The sequence below is a fragment of the Tachyglossus aculeatus genome, chromosome 6 (genome assembly GCF_015852505.1).
Source record: "Tachyglossus aculeatus isolate mTacAcu1 chromosome 6, mTacAcu1.pri, whole genome shotgun sequence".
NCBI classification, from domain to species: domain Eukaryota; kingdom Metazoa; phylum Chordata; class Mammalia; order Monotremata; family Tachyglossidae; genus Tachyglossus; species Tachyglossus aculeatus.
In genome coordinates, this window is record NC_052071.1 from 15,764,623 (window position 1) to 15,783,992 (window position 19,370).

A 19,370-nucleotide genomic window follows, 5' to 3' on the forward strand; every position below is an offset into this window, starting at 1 on the left:
AGAGAGAAGACTGAGGAATGAGTTGAGAAGGCTGGAGCTGAGTGAACTGGAAAAGGCAAGCAGGAGAAGGCGGGGAGAGGACAAAATTACTCTCCAATTTGATCATGCTGAGATGCCAAACGTGAATTTGATCGCGTGACTCCTAGTTAAGATGGCTGATTGTGCTGGATGGAGTTGGCGGATCACAGGACCGTGCACGAGGGTTCTCGGCCCGTTCTGCCCGAGTCGATGGGGTGCTCGTTAAATGATTTTGGTGATGTCATGCCGAGAAGCTCACATTTCAGAATGCCAAAAGGGTTTTTGCCATCAGGTTATCTGCAGGGGTTTGCCTTGAAAGAGAGGCTGGAAAAGCTTGTGCTTCCAATGGGGTTCTTTGATTTTCAAGTAAGAACTTGGGATGCAACTCTTCGGGACCAAGAGATCAAGTGGGGGCTTGGCCCGGGAGTGCTTTAGATAGAAATTCAGTCTGGTTTGAAATACCAGGTAACCTGCTGGCAAAAAAAAAATTAAAAAAAAAAAAATCACAGCCAAACAACAGGCATCCACTTCCCTATAGCGTGGCCACCTACCTGGTCTCCCGGGAGGGCCTTGTGGGCCGGTGCTACCTTTAGGGCCTTCTTGAGATTGGCCCGGGGAACCGGGAAGGCCTGGGGGACCCTGAACCCCAGGGAATCCCTGGAAACCAGGTTCGCCCTTTGGTCCCGGAAGGCCGGGGCTTCCCGGAGAGCCAGGAGAGCCCGTGTCCCCCTTCTGCCCTGTGAAGAAAAAGGCCACAACTGTTAGGAGCATCTTGACCCGTCCTTAGGCTGCAGCTGGGTCTATTAAGGGGACCACCCAAACAACTGTCACGTCACCAACCCTTTTCTCCTCATTGCTGACAAGTCCCTGGTTCTCAGCAATAAATCTTACCAGAAAGTCCAGGGAGACCCGGGGGGCCCGGGCGGCCGAAACCTGGTTGACCTGCCAAGAAGCCGAGGTGACAGACAGGTTAGTGACCAAATCTGGGAAAATGGACTCCAACATCAGGTGAGATCAGTGTGACAACCTCCCCTGCTCTCCAGGCGCTTCCAGCCTTGGGACTGCACACTTCCCCTCATTTCTCAAATGCAAAAAAAATACAATGTATCCGTTTTTATTACGATTGGATGGGGGAAGTGAACCAACCACAGCTATTGGTGAAACAAGATACTGGGGGACCAGGGTATCTGGCCCTGTTGGAGTAGGAGGGAAATGAGGGGAGTTTTGGACCTTGGGGTTGGTAGGACTATGAGAAAATGATCCAGGAAGAGAATTGGAGCGGGGTTTGGCCCAAACTCTTTATCTTTGAAACAAGGGAAGGGATGGGAGGCTGTAAAGTTGGCTGGGGGAAGAGGAAAGGGGAAAAGGATACTTTGTATTTGGAAGGGACCATCTAGAATCCCCAAGAAGTACAGCCCACCATCTCACCTGGTTCACCCTTCTGTCCAGCTGGTCCGGGGATGCCATCTTGACCAGGTTTCCCCTTCTCACCAGGGATCCCAGGTGGGCCGGGGCGGCCCTGTCCACCTGAAAGGAGGAGCCCGGCAGGTTCTAATTGCCCTCTGGCCTCCAAGAAACCCCGGTCCTCCCTCCCTCCCTATCCTGCCAAACGACCTTTAACCGGGCCCATGTGAGAGCAGCAAAACCCTAGGAAATGGCCAGTTAACTCAGAGGGTCTCCAGTAAGCCAGCCTTGAAGACAAACACTTACCCCCTTAACCAGGGTCTAAAAGATCAGAAATATTCTGCTTCTTAAGTGTCATTTTGCAACAACAGGTTGTTATGCAAACCTGTACCCCATGGAGAGCGGGCGGGGGGGGGAAACTTCGAGCAGGCAGGCTCCAGGAGGAAGCTTTCTCGTCTCCGGAGTCAGAGAGCTGAGGAGGGGCATTGGGAAGTGTCGGATAGGGAAACATGAGCATGGCCAAAGTAAACTTCGTGGGCCAAATAGAAGTCCAGACTGTAAGCTTGTTGTGAACAGGGAATGTGCCTGTTTATTCTTCTACCGTACTCTCCCCAAGTGCTTACTACAGTGCTCTGCACACAGTGAGTGCTCAAAGAGTATGATTCCCATGGCCAGACCTTCCTAAATCATTTTCCTCACTACAACCTTCCCTTTTCCTCAAACAAATATCCTTTTGCCTCAGAGCCCCACATTTGGGGCAAATCCTTTTCCTAGGGTGTTGGCCACTCAAGGCATTCCTCTGAGGGGGGAGAAATATATTCCCAGAAAGTACCTCTCTCCATTACTTGTTTGGTTCCTTTCCCACTACGATCCAGCCAGCACACTATGCTCCGCTAAGGCCTACTTACTTACTGTGCCTTGCTCTTGTCCCTCTCACCTTTGACCCCTTGCCGAAATCCTCCGTCCTGCCAAGAAGTCCCTCCCACTTCATTTCAGGCAGACCACCGCCCTCCCCATCTTGAAAGTTCTACTATTAACTATTAACTATATGTTGCCAACTTGTACTTCCCAAGCGCTTAGTACAGTGCTCTGCACACAGTAAGCACTCAATAAATATGATTGATTGATAACCCACCCCTCCTCTCCTCTCTCCACTCTCCTTACTCTTGACATTTGTTTTCTCAGTGGCATTTGTGAAGCATTACGTGGCAGGCACTGTACTAAGTGCAGGGTAAATACATGCTAATTAGATTGGACACAGTCATGTAACACATGGGGTTCACACAATCATGAGAGGCAGCACGATGTGGTGGATACAGCATGGGCCTGGGACTCATAAGGTCATGGGTTCTAGTCCCCGCTCTGCCACTTGTCTGCTGTGGGCAAGTCACTTAACTTCTCTGGGCCTCAGTTACCTCATCAGCAAACTGGGGATCAAGACTGGGAGCCCTACACGGGACAGGGACTGTATCCACCCCAGTGCTTAGTACAGTGCCTGGCACATAGTAAGCCCTTAACAAATACCATCATCATAATAATAATTAATCCCCATTTTACAGATGAAGTAACTGAAACACAGCAAACAAGTGGGGGAGCGGGTTTAGAACCCAGGTCCTTCTGACTCCCAGGACCAAGCTCTACCCACTAGACCATGCTGCTTCTCACTTGTGTGCCAGAGTTGAGAGCTTCCCCGATAGCTCTTATCTTTATACTCTGGTGCTTCCACCTACCTGCAATTGTTTTAATGTAGGGGCCTCACTGAACTAAGCACTTGGGAAAGTACAATATGACAGAGTAAGTAGACATGTTCCCCCGCCCACAATGAGTTTGTGGCTTCGAGGGTAAGGACTGTCTGTGCCTACTAACTACTGAAATCTTCCAAGTGCTCAGTACAATGCTCTGCACAGAGTAAGAACCCGATGAACATTACTGATCATCTCACTACCCTGTTCCCAGATGGGCTTAAGCCCAGCCTCCTCCTCCATTTCTGATCTTCGGTATCTGGCCTATACCTCTCAGTGGACGTCTTGGGCGTTCTGGAAAGTGGGTGGGGGCTACACCATAGCCCACAGCCCCTCGTTTGGGGTGAGCGACACTCTCGACCAGGTGAGGAGTGGGGACGGTCTGCAGGCTGACAAGCGTTTTTGTGCTTCTCAGCAGAGTCCCGCTCACCGGCCCTGGGGCAAGTGGGTGGAGGTGGCAGAGAAGATAATAATAACTGCGGTGTTTGTTAAGCACTTACTTTGTGCCGGGCACGGTACTAAGCGTTGGGGTGGATACAAGCAAATCAGGTTGGACACAGCCCATCCCACGTGAGGCCGACAGTCTCAATCCCCATTTTACAGATGAGGTAACTCAGGCCCAGAGAAGTAAAGCGACTTGCCAAAGGACACACAGCAGACAGGTGGCAGAGCCAGGATTAGAACTCATGGCAGCAAAGAGGAGAGACGGCAGAGGGGAGAGACGGCAGACGGGGGGCCTGCAAGCCTCTGAAGACAGCAGGGACATGGAGAGGAAGTCTCGGGTTTCTGCGCTGGAGCCATTCCTCTGTCAAAACTCTGGGATCACTAGGAAGAGCCAGGGATGCGCCCATGTCTTCCCGCTGGGAAGTGCGCGCGCGCGCACACACACACACACACACACACACACACACACATGCACACTTACCTACAGGACCAGGTTCTCCTGGGAGGCCAGGGCTTCCAGGTAGACCGTCGAAGCCCTTGGATCCCGGCAGGCCTCGGGAACCTGAGGGAGAGAGACCCGCGCGGGAGCGTGAACAGAGAAGCTACACCTCTCCCGGAGCCCTGCCCCAGCCAGCCCACGCTATCCTCCGGGATCTGGAGCCGGCGGGGAAAGCCAGCCAGAGCCGCTCACAAAACACAAAAGGCACCGGGGTTCCCGGGTGGGTTTTTTCGTCTTCTCCCCCGACTCTTTCAAAAAGCATAATTTTAATGAATTTGTCCAGGGGCCAGCATCCCTGCCTATTCATAAATGCCGGGAGGCAGGGCAACAACCCACACGGATCCTGGATCTCTTTGGCTCTTGATGGTGGGAACCAGGAAAAGAGGGAGTCAGGAACAAGGCAGGCTGTCAAAACAAACACAACGGCTTAATGGGTGTTTTCAGGCCCTGCGGTTCAATACAGCCCAACTGTTTTCAAAGGACACTGCCTTCTTGATTACTCGATGCCAGTGGGTACAAGTCCATCCGGAGGCGGCCAGGAAAACTTGGCTAAAGGGGAAGCAGCCAGAGCAGAAGGCTACTGCCCTCCTTCCTGCTGCAGAGAAAAAAGGAACAAATCACAGCAGAGAGGCACTGTGTTCCAGTGGATAAAGCATGGGATAAAGTCAGGAGGACCTGGATTCTAATTCCAGCTCCACCACTTGTCTGCTGTGTGAACTTGGGCACGTCACTTCACTTCTCTCTGACTCAGTTACATCATCTGTAAAATGGGAATTAAGACTGTGACCCTCATGTGACACGAGACATGAACCATGCCCATTCTGATTAAGTTGTATCTTCCCCAGCACGTAGTACAGTGCCTGGCACATAGTAAGCGCTTAACAAACACCATTAATTGGAAAAAAAAAAAGGATCTTGAAGAGCTGAACTCCCCCCTCCTCATTCTCATAGTTTGGCCAAAAATAAAAAGTGCTTGTTATTTCACCTCCACGAGAAGAGTGTACCTGGCCTTGGCTCAGTTTTCAGGCTATGGACACTGTGTTTTCTGCATTCACTGGTGTCATTCAGTCACCCAACGTGGGCCCCTAGCAGGCTTGGCAGGGGCCGTTCTGTGCAATATTTATTTTATTGAATTTTTACCAAGCGAAATGTTTGATTTGCTGTGGGGCTGTCCAGCCAGGCCAGAGGCAGCACAACCCTCAATTACGGTGGCCGCTTTGTGGGGAAACTTGTGGATTCCAAGTTGCCTTCTCCCGTCCGCAGCCCCAGATCCCAAAGTTGGGCAACAGGGAGATTTATTCTACAGTCTGGGGTCCGAGGCAGGGATGGGGTGAGGGGGTCGAGGAAGAAGCACTCCCTGGGAGGTTGCAGTTCAGATAAAAAGCCACAAAAATTGGTAATATTGAGGCCCCACCGACAAGGTTACAGAAGAAAAGGGGTCCCTGCATATGGCATGTCCGGTTTGAAGGGCTCCTACCCAGGCGACAAGATTTCTTTTCCTATGCTCAGGCTGGCACATGGAAAAATGAAGAATTTGGGAGTTCGAAAGGCCATGGCAACTCCTCCTTTGGACTTACTAAACCTGGAGAGGTTCTCGCCTGACCAAAGGTGGACTGGATTTCTTCCAGGCTGACCACTGGGGGACACGGTGGACCTAATGCCGAGGCTTCAGAAGGGATGGCTTTGGTTAACAACCGTGAAGTGTGTCAAGAGACTTCACTCTAAAAATCGGTCTCCTCATTGTCGGAGGAGAGGGAGGATGAGTGTCTTCGCAGAAAAAGGCCCAGGCTCCGGGCCTACTGAGGCAAGAGAATGAAGCTGAGAGTGGGCTGCAAGAAAGCGCTCGTCAATGAACAAAATGGGCAACAGGTTTCGGCCTCGTACCAGCCCCTCATTCCTCAGCCACACTGTCCTCCACCATGGTGACCATGGTGCTCTCCTACCGAGAGCCAGGTTCCTTAACCGGACTGGGGCTTGAACGCCTGATTCCTCAAAAGGCTGTACCGAGCTCACAACGCCATGCCCCTGTGTTGGACCGGAAAAATCACTCTCCTCATGTTCTTCCTCAACTCCTTCTAGTGGAAGAAGTTAAGCGGGGGAAAGGCAAGAGGCTCGGGACCAAAACCAGAGGCTGATGTCAACTATGAGACGCTACTTCTGTTGGCCTTGTATAGAAACACATCGAAACAGAAAAGGAGGAGGAGGAGAGGGAGGAAGAGGAGGAAGAAGAGTGGCGGCAGTCAGCGTATTCCAGGGTATAAAGGGGAATGTTACCTGGGAATCCGGGAAGGCCGGTTTGTCCTTTGGGCCCAGGACTCCCTGGTAACCCAGGCAAACCAGGGTTTCCTATGGCACCTTTGGTACCAGGTGCTCCTGGCAACCCAGGCAATCCGGAGTCACCCTGAAAGTGGGAAGACAAAAAGGACAATGGAAGCTTCAGTGGGAGCCTCTGCACTTTTTAAGCTGCGTGGACTTTTGCAGTGCCTTTCCCCGCAAGGTGGGCTGCTTGTCTTTTCCAGCTAGCCTATCAAATCACATCCAGGGGGCAAAACAAAATACTTTCAGAAGTCCCCACACACAAGGCTCAGTTAAGCCTCGGTTCTGAATCTTTCTTGCAATTAAAGAAACATTTTGCCTCACCGGACAACACACTAGAAAGGGAATTGAAGAAAATCACCTTGGGGGGGACAAAGGGGAAGAAAAGTACGGCAGCGGACTCTCAATGTGTGAATGACTGAAACCCACAGACGATCCAAATACTCCGTTAGAACCGGTAGTTGGAATTTTCTTCCCCATCTGCTGGCCAAACTGACTGGCTCCCATCATAGCACCTCCTCTCTCCCTTCCCCTTGTCTTCCTCATTGTCATGCACCCCACTGATGCTGATTCTCCTGGTACAGAAGGCACCGACTGACACTGCCAGAAGGTAGGACAGAAAAAACAAAAAAAAAATGGTCTGGAGAGCACCCCTAAACCACCTAATTTTATTTGAAAATTATTTGTTGGAAGTGACTTGAATCGACCTGGGTGGAGCCCAAATCTGTGCCATCTTCCTATTTTGTTACAGTCCATTTTGTTGGGAAGGGAGTCCACAAACATGGGGAAGGGAAATTGGCCACAGTGATGTCATCTGACCAATGAAATAATATAGGGAATAAACACATCAAAACAAGACTTATTTCAGGGTCTCGTTGCCAGATGGTGGGGAGTCCAGCCAAATTCTGCCTTGGCCATCCGAGGCGGAATTCAGTTCAGACTCCATGTAAGATTCACTTTGGGGGGCTCGAGGGGAGACCAGCCTCACTGTTTCTGCCTTTTTAACAATACGCAGCTCCCTGCCTTCTAGATCATGCTGACCAACTACTCTACTCTTGACTTCTAATTTAAAGCTCAAATAGCCTGTAGAAACAAGCCACCCATGATTACTTAAAAACCTCCAAAAAAAAAAAAAAACCCACTCCCACACACCAAACTATGAGCTGGCAGAGGTATTTCTTGGGGCACTGAAGCATGGAAATGCTTTTTGAAGTAGTAATCATCACAGCAGGAAAAAGAGGGACAGAAAAAGACACACAGAACTGCTTTCTCAGCAGGATATACTGTACCTTAGGGCCAGGGGGCCCAGGGAAGCCAACCCCTCCGATACCCGGGTCACCTTTGTCCCCTTTTATGCCAGGGAATCCAGGGGAACCGGGCTGTCCGGGAACTCCTGGGGAGCCAGGAGTCCCTTTCACCCCTTGGGGACCTGTTCAAGACAAATTTGAATTTGTTTATATTAATGTCTGTCTCCCCCCAGAGTGTAAGCTCATGGTGGTCATGGAATGTGTCTGCTTATTGTTATACTGTACTCTCCCAAGCGCTTAGTACAGTGCTATGCATACAGTAAGCGCTCAATAAATATTGCTGAATGAAGAAAGGCAGAACTAGATCATAGGGGGTTGCTTCCATGAAATGCGTTGGCTCATGAGATCAAAAATCCAAGAGGACTGGACAGTACAGCAGGTTTTGCCCCCATGTTGTGCAGATGAAGGAGCTAAGCTCTATAGGGGTCAAATGCCTCGGGGGTGGGTGGGGTCACCCTAAAATTGACTCTTTAGATCTAGGGAAAGGTGGAACACAGTGAGGGAGATGCAGGGCCCTGGTCAAATGAGCAATGCCCCCGGAATCCAACCATAACTTCGGCACTCATACCCTCCTGGTCATTAAGGCGCCCTGTGAAGCCAACCGCAAGCCAAGAGGAACATCGGGAGGAGGAGAAGGGCAATGTGTTGGTGACCAGGTGAGGTTGGCAGTTGCAGAGTGAAGCAGTCGGAGCGCCTCAATGCCAGGGGGAGTAACCATGTAACTTGGTAAATCTGGATTTGACGCCACTTCTCACCACTCACCTGGGAAACCCATGTCACCGATGCTGCCTTTTATTCCGGGAGGTCCTGTGAGTCCCGGTTGGCCGGGAAGGCCAGGGTCTCCCTTGGGTCCTACAAAAATGAAGTCAGTGATGGGTTAAGCTCCCGGGAGATAGGAACGCAAGACTTGGTTGCCGGCTCTTCCAGGAAGTGGTAAGGATAATAACGGTATTTGTTGAGTGCTTACTATATGCCAAACACCGTACTAAGTGCTGGTGTTGACACGGGTTTATCAGATAAGACATAGGCTTTGTTCCACATGGGACAACCAGATAGCTCTACATCCACTGAGGGAGCAGACCAAATAGGATAAAGCAAAAGGATCCACGGGGAGACAGGCAATCTCTCTCAGTGACTACCCTGCACCTCAAAATCCTTAAATGGCATTTATTAAGCACTTACTAGATGCTAAGTGCTAGGTTAGATACAAAGTTGATCAGATTGGACCCAGTTTCTGTTCCACGTGGGGCTCACCTGAATCCCCATGAATCAGGTGAGGGAATTGGCAGTGACCTATGGTCCCCCAGCAGGCCAGTGAGAACCTGAGTCTCCTGAGAGGTGATCCCACTCTCTTCCCATTGAACCACAGAATCCACACCCCAGCAACGCAGTCTTTCTGATTTAGAATGAGAGCCCCATGTTGGACAGGGACTCTGTCCAACCTGATTACCTTGCATCTACCACAGTGCTTGACACATGGTAAGTACCTAACGAATGCCAGAGAACCAAACCAAAACAAAATCCCCAGGGTAGAACAAGTATTCCTCTCCAGCAACTGCTGGTTGTGCATCTGAGACCAAGACCGTCCCCAGGACAGTGGTGGAGGCCACGGGTCTTACCTGATGGACCCGGTGAGCCAGGTTGTCCAATCAGACCTGGTTGTCCTGGGTCACCGGGAATTCCTTGGTAGCCCTTCTGGCCCAACTCTCCTGGGATACCTTTGGAGAGGCGGGGAAGAGGTGAAGAGGTGAAAGCCATAAGCTCCCTCTAGACTGTAAACTCGTTATGAGCAGGGAATGTGACTGCTTATTGTTATATTGTACTCTCCCAAGCACTTAGTACAGTGCTCTGCACAGATTAAGTGCTCAATAAATATGAGTGACTGACAGGAGAGATGGTGGAATTAGCTGGCTGCCTTATAAGGCAGCCCATCGAGGGAGAACTCCTCCACCCGATCTTGAATTAGCTTTCCAAGAAACCATGACCCCCTTCACCCTTCTTCAGGATGCTCTCCTTCCCCACCCCACTCACCTGGTAAGCCGGGATCGCCCTTCTCTCCTTTGGAGCCCAGAAAATTTGGATCCATTCTGCCGGGAGGGCCTGGGAGGCCTGGTTCTCCTTTGCCACCCTTCTGCCCCGCGGGTCCGGGGATCCCCGGCTGACCCGGACGGCCACTGTCACCTAGAGCAGGAACGGGCAAAGAGGAGGCAAATGCTTCACCATAAACCCATAAGGGTTGCTAGAGTTTCTGAGTCCTCTAACCAGAGGCAAAAGACAAGCATCACCCAATTTCAAATAATAATAATATTGATGGTATTTGTTAATTGCTTACTATGTACCAAGAACTGTACTAAGCACTGGGGTGGAGATAGGCCAATCAAGTTGGACTCAGTCCCATGTGGAGGTCAGAGTCTCAACTGAGGCCCCGAGAAGTGAAGTGACATGCCCAACATCACACAGGAGACAAGTGGCGGAGCCTGAATTAGAACCCAGTACCTTCTAACTCCCAGGCCCTCCTCTATCCGCTACACCACACTGCTTCAACTGAGGTGAGTCTTGGGAAAATTCCCACATCTGGGAGATAAGATTAGCGGTTACTCAGGAAACAATCCTGATCTTGAAAAGGTGATTGAATTTGGGGTCGGGCATGCTGGCACAGCAGCTTTTATCATTCATATAGATCAGCAATTTGGCGTATCTTCCTCTCTCTCTTTTTTTTTTAAACAGTATTTGTTAAGCGCTTCCTACATACCAGGCACTGTACTAAGTGCTAGTGTAGACACAAGTTAATCATGTTGGACATAGTCCATGTCCCACGTGGGGCTCACCATTTTACAGATGAGGTCACTGAGGCCCAGAGAACTGAAGTGACTTGTCCCAGGTCTCACAGCAGACGTGACAGATCCAGGATTAGAACCCAGGTCCTACCAACTGACTGACTCACTCTCTCTCTCTCTCTCTCTCTCCTACCTTGAAATGTTTGAACAAATCAGCAAAACCTTCAGGGAGTTGGTCAAATTGGGCTCAATTTTCCAAACATCCACTAAGTCTGCTTTCCACAATGACAATGATTTCATTGGTGAAGTCTTGCAAATAAGAACATTCATTTGGTAGCCACATTATTTTTTTTTAAAAACCCAAGTGCCCTCTCTATGAAACAAACTGGAAGTAAAATATCCAGCAATGGCCAAATCCTTGGGTGCATATTAGCACCGAAATGGTTCAAATAAGTCATCCATAGAGCTATATGCTTGTACTTATTTGGTTTTGATGCTACAGTGGCATTAGCAATTCTGGACATTAGTTGTTTGGGTCCCTGTAAAGATCCTTCACTGGAACCTCTACCCACTCCAGTTCGTTTTGTGAAAATTGAAGGAAATTGGTACGGGGCAACATATAATGTGCAAAATACATTTATCTTTTAATGCAGGTAATTTAATGATTAAAACTCAGGTGATAAAGGGCCATAAGGGAGGAAAATGAAATAACATTGAGTGAGAAATTGGAAAATTTTGAGTGAAACTAAAATGTCCATTCCAATAATTATTCAAAAGGCACATGGGGTTCCATAAAATGTTACCGGCTGCCGACGGACCATGGTCACACAGATGACCTTATGCAAAAAAACACAAAACTCAGCAACAAATAAACACAACCTAAAGGCTCATGGTCAAGCCATCCATGATGAGTGAACAGAAGATATGTTAGGAAAAATGGAATAAAATGTACACATCTTTAAATTATATATTATAAAATGACATTTATTCATTCAATCGTATTTATTGAGCACATACTGTGTGCACAGCATTGTACTAAGCGCTTGGGAAGTACAAAGTGGTAACATATAGAGGCGGTCCCTACCCAACAACAGTTTATATGAATGTCCGTCTCCCCCCTGAGACTGTAAGCTGATTGTGGGCAGGGAACATGTCTGCTAACTCTGTAGTTTCTTTTTTATGGTAGTTAAACTCTTAATCAATCAATCAATTGTATTTATTGAGCGCTTACTGTGTGCAGAGCACTGGACTAAGCGCTTGGGAAGACAAGTTGGCAACATCTAGAGACGGTCCCTACCCAACAACGGGCTCACAGTCTAGAAGGGGGAGACAGACAACAAAACAAAACATGTAGACACGTGTCAAAGTCGTCAGAACAAATAGAATTAAATGTCATTAACTTGAATCTAGCCCTGTACTCAGAACGGTACTTTTTAAATGGCACTATATGCTAGGCACTATAGTAAGTGCTGGGGTAGATAAGAGTTAATCAGGTAGGACAGTCCTAATCCCCATTATATAGATGAAGTAACTGAGGCAGAGAAAAGTGACTTGCCCAAAGTCACACAACAGACAAGCGGCAGGGCCGGGATTAGAACACAGGTCCTTCTGATTCCCAGGCTTGTGCTCTAGCCAGCAGGCCATGCTGTTTCTCCATTTAGCTCAAGGACCCACCCAGACGGAGGGGACATTCAAGGGGTCCCTTCTACTCACCTTTCTGTAATAATCAATCAATCATTAATATTTACTGATTGCTTACTACGTGCAGAGGACTGTACTAAGTTCTTGGGAGAGTACAATACAGCAGAATTAGACACGTTCCCTGCCCATAATGAGTTTACAATCTAGAGAGGAGGATGTCATTTCATCAAGTTTAGTGTGATCCCTAAGGTGTGGACCCCAGATTCTGCAGATAAGAGGTAACAGGGAAAGGGAAAACTTTACCTTTAAGGCCAGGAACTCCACTCCTTCCAGGAATTCCTAAAGGTCCCGGTGGGCCTGGAGGCCCCATTACTCCCATTTCACCTTTGGCACCTAAAGGCATTGAATCAACAGAGAGTCATTATGGGATAAACAACCTCAAAGCCTATCCAGCAATGAGCATTTTTCTCCAGTCTTGGACCCCAAGCCCAAACCTCTCGGCTGTTCAAGTAGTCTGCAGGATGGGGAAAGCCAGGATAATTCTAATCCCTGCGGGATCAACTTTCTGGCTTTCGGAGCTTGAGGGCTGTTTCTGGAACTGGCTTAAAAAATGTTTGGATCACTTTTAAGAAAAAGAAAAATAAAGTATGGGTATTTGGGTGAAAGGGGAAGGGTGAAAAGAAAGGGCAGTTTCTTGTTTGAACAGCTTGTTTGCCCTACCGTCCAAAAATACATACATATATATATATATAATCCCACCCATAAAACCACCCCACAGCACAGACTCTTTTAAGCTCCTATTCTTGACAATTTAAACATACACCTCCTTCCCCACAAAGCAAACCAACTGTACCAACTGAACTCAAATCACCAGGTTCTCTTCAGGCTCAAAATATAGAATCAAGGATGTAAAGTGAAAGATTCTGAATGTCGGTCAACATCACCACTCCACATGAAAGTAAATGGCACGAAGCCATTTTCTATCCCCTTTCTGCCCAAATTTGCATAACTAGTAATAAAGGGCTTTGTTTGGCAAGATGGGCTTTCTACCACAGCTTTAGGAAGATGGTTCTGAAATGCTTGACTCACTTTGGCCACCCTCTGTTTCAGAAGAGCCCTGCCCCATGTTCCCATTAGCATGGAGACCACTGCCCTTACCATGTGCTTTCAGATTGAAGTCAGCTGGGATCATGCATATTTTCAAAACAGAATGAACCTTTCAGAAAGCAAATGTCTCAACTGACTGATCTGCCTCGAAATATACAGAGCAAACTCGAGAGCTCAGACGGTACCCGAAAACGCACAAGTGTCAACAATGCCCCGTCACTTGCTAAAGTCGGTACGTTTGCTCTCTAGAATCACTGAAGCGCTAAGCGGAATGGGCCACAAGGTTTCCTGGAACTTTACTGAGACTGCCAAGGTCTGCAGCTTGAAAAAATACTTTGGGGGGCATAGAGTTTCCAAAAGCACTTTCTAAAAATAAAAGACAATGTTACCGAAGATAAAAAGGGCACCAAGAACTACCTTCTGAGTTTTGACTAAAGCTACCACCACCGCCACCAAAGAGAAGCTGGTAATTAGAGGTGTCACTGTGGCTTTAACTCTCCAGATCTATCTAGGCATTACTGGGCTATCGTCTGCACAAAACGTTTCATTTCACCACAAGATCTATGCACAATGGGGGATGAGCGAAGGGTGGAACTGCCTTTTCTTTATTATTTTTATTTATGGTATTTGTTTAGGGCGTACTATCTTACAGACACTGTATTAAGCGCTGGAGTAGATACAAGCTAACCAGGTTGGACACAGTCTGTGTCCCACATGTGGCTCAAGTCTTCATCCCCATTTTACAGATGAGGTAAATGAAGCACAATGAGAAGTGACATGCCCAAGGCCACACAGCAGATAGGTGGCAGAGCCGAAATTAGAACCCAGGTCCTTCTGACTCCCAGACTTGTGTTCTATTCACTAGGCCACGCTGCTTTTCCTTTCTGTGGCATCCCACAACTCTAGCTTGGATTCTCTTTACTTAGGTGTTTTGTTTCACTCCCTACTATCAGACAATCACAACACAACCTCCAGCATGCTAGAATCCTGTATGATATTCCAGCTTCTGCTCAAAAAAGGAGCACACGAGAATTACCCAGGGGAAACAGTGGAAGCGACTGCAAAGTAAGAGCCCTCTACCCAGGAGCTCCACGGTGACTCTCAACATCCCGCCGAAGAGAATCCCCCAAGCAGGTCCAACTGGCTGAGCTCCTTCCATGTGTCAGGAAGAGGGTGGGGGGGGAAGGGGTGTGTATATGTTTGTATTTGGCGTGTTTCCTTACCTGGAAATCCTGGGACACCCTCTCGTCCTGGCTGTCCCGGCGGTCCAGGTGGCCCCAAGGGGCCGGGCGAACCGGGGAATCCTGAGCTGCCTCTCTCCCCAGGGGGTCCAGGGACATCCAAACCGGGGCGGCCCGGGGCTCCTTTCTCTCCGGGGAGTCCCGACAAACCTAGGCCAAACCAGGACAGCACCCCATCAGCCAATCTGACATGCCCCTTCCAGCTTTTCACTTTCTCTCCCAGAGAGCCTTGGCGTAAATCTCCCCTCTTCAAGCCCAGAAGTGAATTTATGAGTCAACTGGCCTCTCAAATCCAAAACCAATTTGGGGGCTTCCAAGCACACTGCTGCAAAACCGCTGCTACTTTAAAGAAGCAATGCCATAAATTACGGATTGATGAACGTGTCAGCTTTTTGTACATACTGTTCTACTGCTCGCTTTAAAAAGCATCACCGTCATTTTATATTAGCACCTTGCTTTACCTTCTTTCTTGTTTTAGGAATAGGATGCTATGTTCCTGGCATTCCAACATTTTCTTGCCCCACCAGATTTGCAAGAAGGCAATAACAAGATTAAATTCTGTTAAAAATTCTCCCCCGCCACCCTTCAAAATAAGACCTGGTTAGTGACGAGTCATGAGATATTTTTCCCCGCCTTTGCTGAGTCACCAGGTGGTGGAATTTTAACCCCAGAAAAATGCCACACTTCAAGCAGAGTCATCTTTTATTCAAATGAATCTGATGCATTGCTGGAAAAAAAAATCAGCCGCCAGTGAAATTCTTTGGTTTCGCTTAGGAGGGGCAGCGATGAAAGTGCAAAAATCTAGTGTTTTTGATTAGATTGGTGGCTAAACGATCCAGAAGGGGGCCGTTTTGGACTGCTAGAGATTTCTCCGATGACAGCAATATCCTGAACAAACGTATCCCTTGATCAATGGTGACTGTTACGCTATAGTCCCTGGAATCTCTCTGGGGGGGTTATCAGATCGGTGAGTATTGTAAAGTAACGCCCAAGGCAAAACACGCTATATTAGGTCAAAAAATTGCGGTCCGTCATGAGATAAACCAATTGGAAGAAGGGATGACTTTGAGAAGGAACTACAGTACCTGGTGCACCTGCGGTTCAAAAGTCACCGAGTTACAGTTCATCAGGAAGTCACGACACCAAGCAGAAGTGAGTTGCATAAAGAAGGCATTAGGTTAGGAAACAAAATCAAGCACATAAAAATTAGAACAAGTCTACACGGAAGTTATCAGAAATGGGTTTGATTTCCAAAGACCTCAAAGTACCACACCCAGGAAGCATGAATGGATAAATGTATTTGTGATTTTCCCTGGCTGATCATTGGGACTTTATCAAGAAAGTGCATTCTCGTGACAGACTAAATCCTTAGTTTCAAATCTCAGCCATAAACTCTCTCTCCTCTGCTTCTAACCCTTGGGTCCTTTTGAGAAATCTTTTTTAGCATGTGGACTCCAGAATGGCATGATTATGTTTTGACTCTGTGATGACCTTCCAACCCCCTACTTGGCTCTGCTTAGCCAAGAAACCCAGCCGTGTGTCTAACACCCAATCCATTCCTGATAATATATCGAATCCACTTTAGTTGTTTTCAGATTAAGGCCCTGCAAAAATTCCTAGGGGAAAAAAATATTTCATAAAAACCCCCCATCAAATGAAGGATCCTCAGTTTACTAGCACACCCTCTTTTCTGTAGCCTATCATGTCAAGTGTTTGGAGTGGGGATGAATCAGAAACTTGCAAGCTCCATGATGCAGAAGGAAAAAACAATGATCCAGGCTATTCTTCACCTCCTTGTGTCGACAACGTCTAACGTACACAACTTACTCACCTAAAGAGCCAGGGCAGGCTCAGGGCCCTGATGCTCGGAGCCACTTAGTAGGTAAAACTCGTTACCAGAAAATCTAAGGCGAATAAACTGAGAGGAGAGAGGGGATGTGAAGGACAAGACTAAAGGTCTCTGATAGCTCACAGGCAAATAAAGCAAAGTCCAAATCCTATGGAAATAAGGGGTCTTCCATCCTTGTCCCCCCAACTCCCTCGTAGCCCTCCTTGATCAGTGATTCCTCGGCTTCTTTTGGTCCACCAGTATAGAGATTAGAGCCCGCTCCCTCTACTGCAGTCACCACGAGAATGGGTCGGGATGGCTGAGTGGTCTAAGGCGCTGCGTTCAGGTCGCAGTCTCCTCTAGAGGCATTGGTTCGAATCCCGATCCTATCATTCTCAGTTTTCCCCCTCCCTATCCCCCCCACCTTACTTACCTCCTTCCCCTCCCCACAGCACCTGTTTATATGTATATATGTTTGTACGTACTTATTACTCTATTAGTACATATTTATTCTGTTTACTTTATTTTGTCAATATGTTTTGTTTTGTTGTCTGTCTCCCCCTCCTAGACTGTGAGCCCGCTGTTGGGTAGGGACCGTCTCTATATGTTGCCAACTTGTACGTCCCAAGTGCCTAGTACAGTGCTCTGCACACAGTAAGCGCTCAATAAATACGATTGAATGAATGAACGAACTGAGCTTGCAAATACGTGATTCGATTGCCACATCTTCAAGATTGTCTTTCTCCTGGAGATGTTGGACTGAATGACGGTGCAGACACAGGGAAAGTGCAAGAGATGAGAGAAGCAAGGCACAAGCACTGTTCCAAATAAATTATACTGGAAGCCTGTCAGAGCAAGTTAACGTTTGGATACAGAAATAAGGAAGGGACAGGCAGAGCATTCAAACTTCAGGCAAAGAGCAAAGTGCAGAGAGAGCTGTGAATGTTAGTAAAAACAAAAACACAAAAAACAAAACACCTAGGGCATGCGCTCCATTTCAGTTTCAGCAAGCAGTTAGTATCCTCCAAGAGGTATTTGGAATGAAGGGAGGAGCACTGCATATCCTTTGGAAACAGGCACATTTTACATGACAATGGAGGCTTTGTGGTATAAAAGACAAACCACTTAATGTGTTGCTGAAAACAAAACGTACCGGGTGAACCATGCAGGACTATAAACCATTTCTATAAAAAGGAGGTTGATTTCCATTGCATCATTACTGTTATCATTTTAGCTGTGCAGTCACAGAGTAAAGTTGCATAACTCTGGTTCAAAGCACACAGAATGAGAAAGAACAAATAATGATCAATTTGGCCCAACTATACCGCCCCCTCCCCCAAATCTTTCATCCAGTAAGACTCTGGGCCGAAGACATCTCTAGAGATACCGTACTAGAAAACCAGAAGCCAAAGTTTGACCGCAGCTTGTAAATTGTTAAACTCAGAAGTAAAAGTTTAACAGCGAAAATCTGCATGTAGTACAAAAGGCTAATGTCCTCAGATGCCTATTTTCAGCTTAACCTTCAAAATGTCCTAAGAGTCTCTTGCGATTGCTGGTGAAAATGGCCATTTGAGACACCTCGATTATGTATTTCACAGGCCTGTAAAACTGTCTGACTTGGGAAATGGGCGTGGGTTTTTTTCTGAAACTTTTTATTTGCTGCTGAGGTATAACGTGTTTTGGGGAGTTCAGATTTTTCTGCTGTAAACAGTGAAGGAAGGACCTTCTTCCCAGTGAATGTGAGTCCTGAAAGGGCCAGGGACTTGTCTAATTCCCACCTCTGTATACCTTCCCAAGGCTTGGCACAGTGCTCTGCACACACTAAGCGCTTAATATCATTACAACTACTCCTCTAAATTTAAAGAAGTTACATAATTTCCTCCACTCCTCCCCTACTTGGAAGTGATTTTCACACTTTCCAAGTAAGGCCAGAGAGGCGAAAGGGAGACAAATTCAATTTGGGAATAAAACCCAGACAGGCCGAGCCGAAAGCTAAAGGGTATCTGACCGTCAAGGGAGTCTGGGACTCTTGAAGTTGAGGTCTTTCCAAAATAACGAGGGTTTCGCCATTTCAAATATCCAGTACTACCACCAGGAACGGCAGGCACTGAAACGATCTGCTCAGTGGGTCTGCTTTAAGGGAGTACAAAATGTTCCACGCTCACTTTCATTTTACGTCTTATTTTAGAGCGTCACAATGAACATTTGCTGCCCCCAGGGATGTCCTTCAGTGTGGAACACGGTGTCTGCGGGGAGAGAAATGTTCCGGTGTCGAGGCACCAGGCTGCCTCCTCCCCAGACTTGACAAAGCCATGCTCTCCTGTGGAAGAAAACAGTGGGAGCCCTGCCCACCCGTATCTCTATCTCCACAAACAAATCCATCTGGGTCCCCGTTGATAAAAGCTTCTATGGAGAAACTGCCGTCAAAAGAGGGGGAGGGTCTAGTGGGTGATCAGTGGGCCAAGCGATTGCTGATTTTACTGGGTTCCTTCCCACTGCTCTTTGAAATAAACGAATCAATGGTGGAGGGACTTCTGAAAAAACACCAAAGTCATGTTTGAGGGCCCAGTTCCTGGATGCTTTGGAAATTTACGGACTTCAACTGAGGCTTCAGCAGGCCCCGGGGAGCTCAAGGCTGAGATGACCAGCTCCTAGCTGGTGGGATTCTTTCCCATTCAATTGTGTGGCAATTTCATGTAAGATGACAGCGTGACGTGCGGTGTATTTTTGGAAACAGAGGCAGGAAGGGGCTTTAGAAGCCAGGGACGATGAAAAGTGAGATTACCGAGCACTGCTCCTATGTGTTGTAATGACTGTGGCTAGGCATCACCTCGGACACATCTGCTGATCTCCCAGACATTGGGGGGGGTCTCCACCCTGTGATTCATCCCGTCTCCGGTCTTACCTGGGGGCCCCACAGCCCCAGGGAGGCCGGGCTGTCCTGGGGGTCCTTGGCCGCCAATTCCAGGTAGCCCTTGAGGGCCTGGTGGTCCAGGTAGTCCACTTGCTCCGGGGTCACCTAGGAAGAAACAGGGAAATGGGTCAT

The 19,370-nt window shown here is 48.0% G+C and overlaps 1 protein-coding gene across 2 annotated transcripts in view; it reads right to left on the bottom strand.

Annotated features, from left to right (window-relative positions):
* Positions 1-19,370, bottom strand: part of COL4A5 (collagen type IV alpha 5 chain) — a 125,964-nt gene that overhangs the window by 23,235 nt on the left and 83,359 nt on the right. For both annotated transcript variants that reach the window (XM_038747869.1, XM_038747868.1), the window contains exons 30-41: positions 19,230-19,343; positions 14,479-14,646; positions 12,452-12,541; positions 9,762-9,911; positions 9,350-9,448; positions 8,493-8,582; positions 7,713-7,852; positions 6,382-6,508; positions 4,090-4,170; positions 1,447-1,545; positions 910-960; positions 570-755 (exon numbers count right to left, since the gene is read on the bottom strand). In XM_038747869.1, coding sequence (XP_038603797.1) covers positions 570-755; positions 910-960; positions 1,447-1,545; positions 4,090-4,170; positions 6,382-6,508; positions 7,713-7,852; positions 8,493-8,582; positions 9,350-9,448; positions 9,762-9,911; positions 12,452-12,541; positions 14,479-14,646; positions 19,230-19,343 — 1,395 coding nt within the window. The remainder of the gene's footprint in view (positions 1-569; positions 756-909; positions 961-1,446; positions 1,546-4,089; positions 4,171-6,381; positions 6,509-7,712; positions 7,853-8,492; positions 8,583-9,349; positions 9,449-9,761; positions 9,912-12,451; positions 12,542-14,478; positions 14,647-19,229; positions 19,344-19,370) is intronic.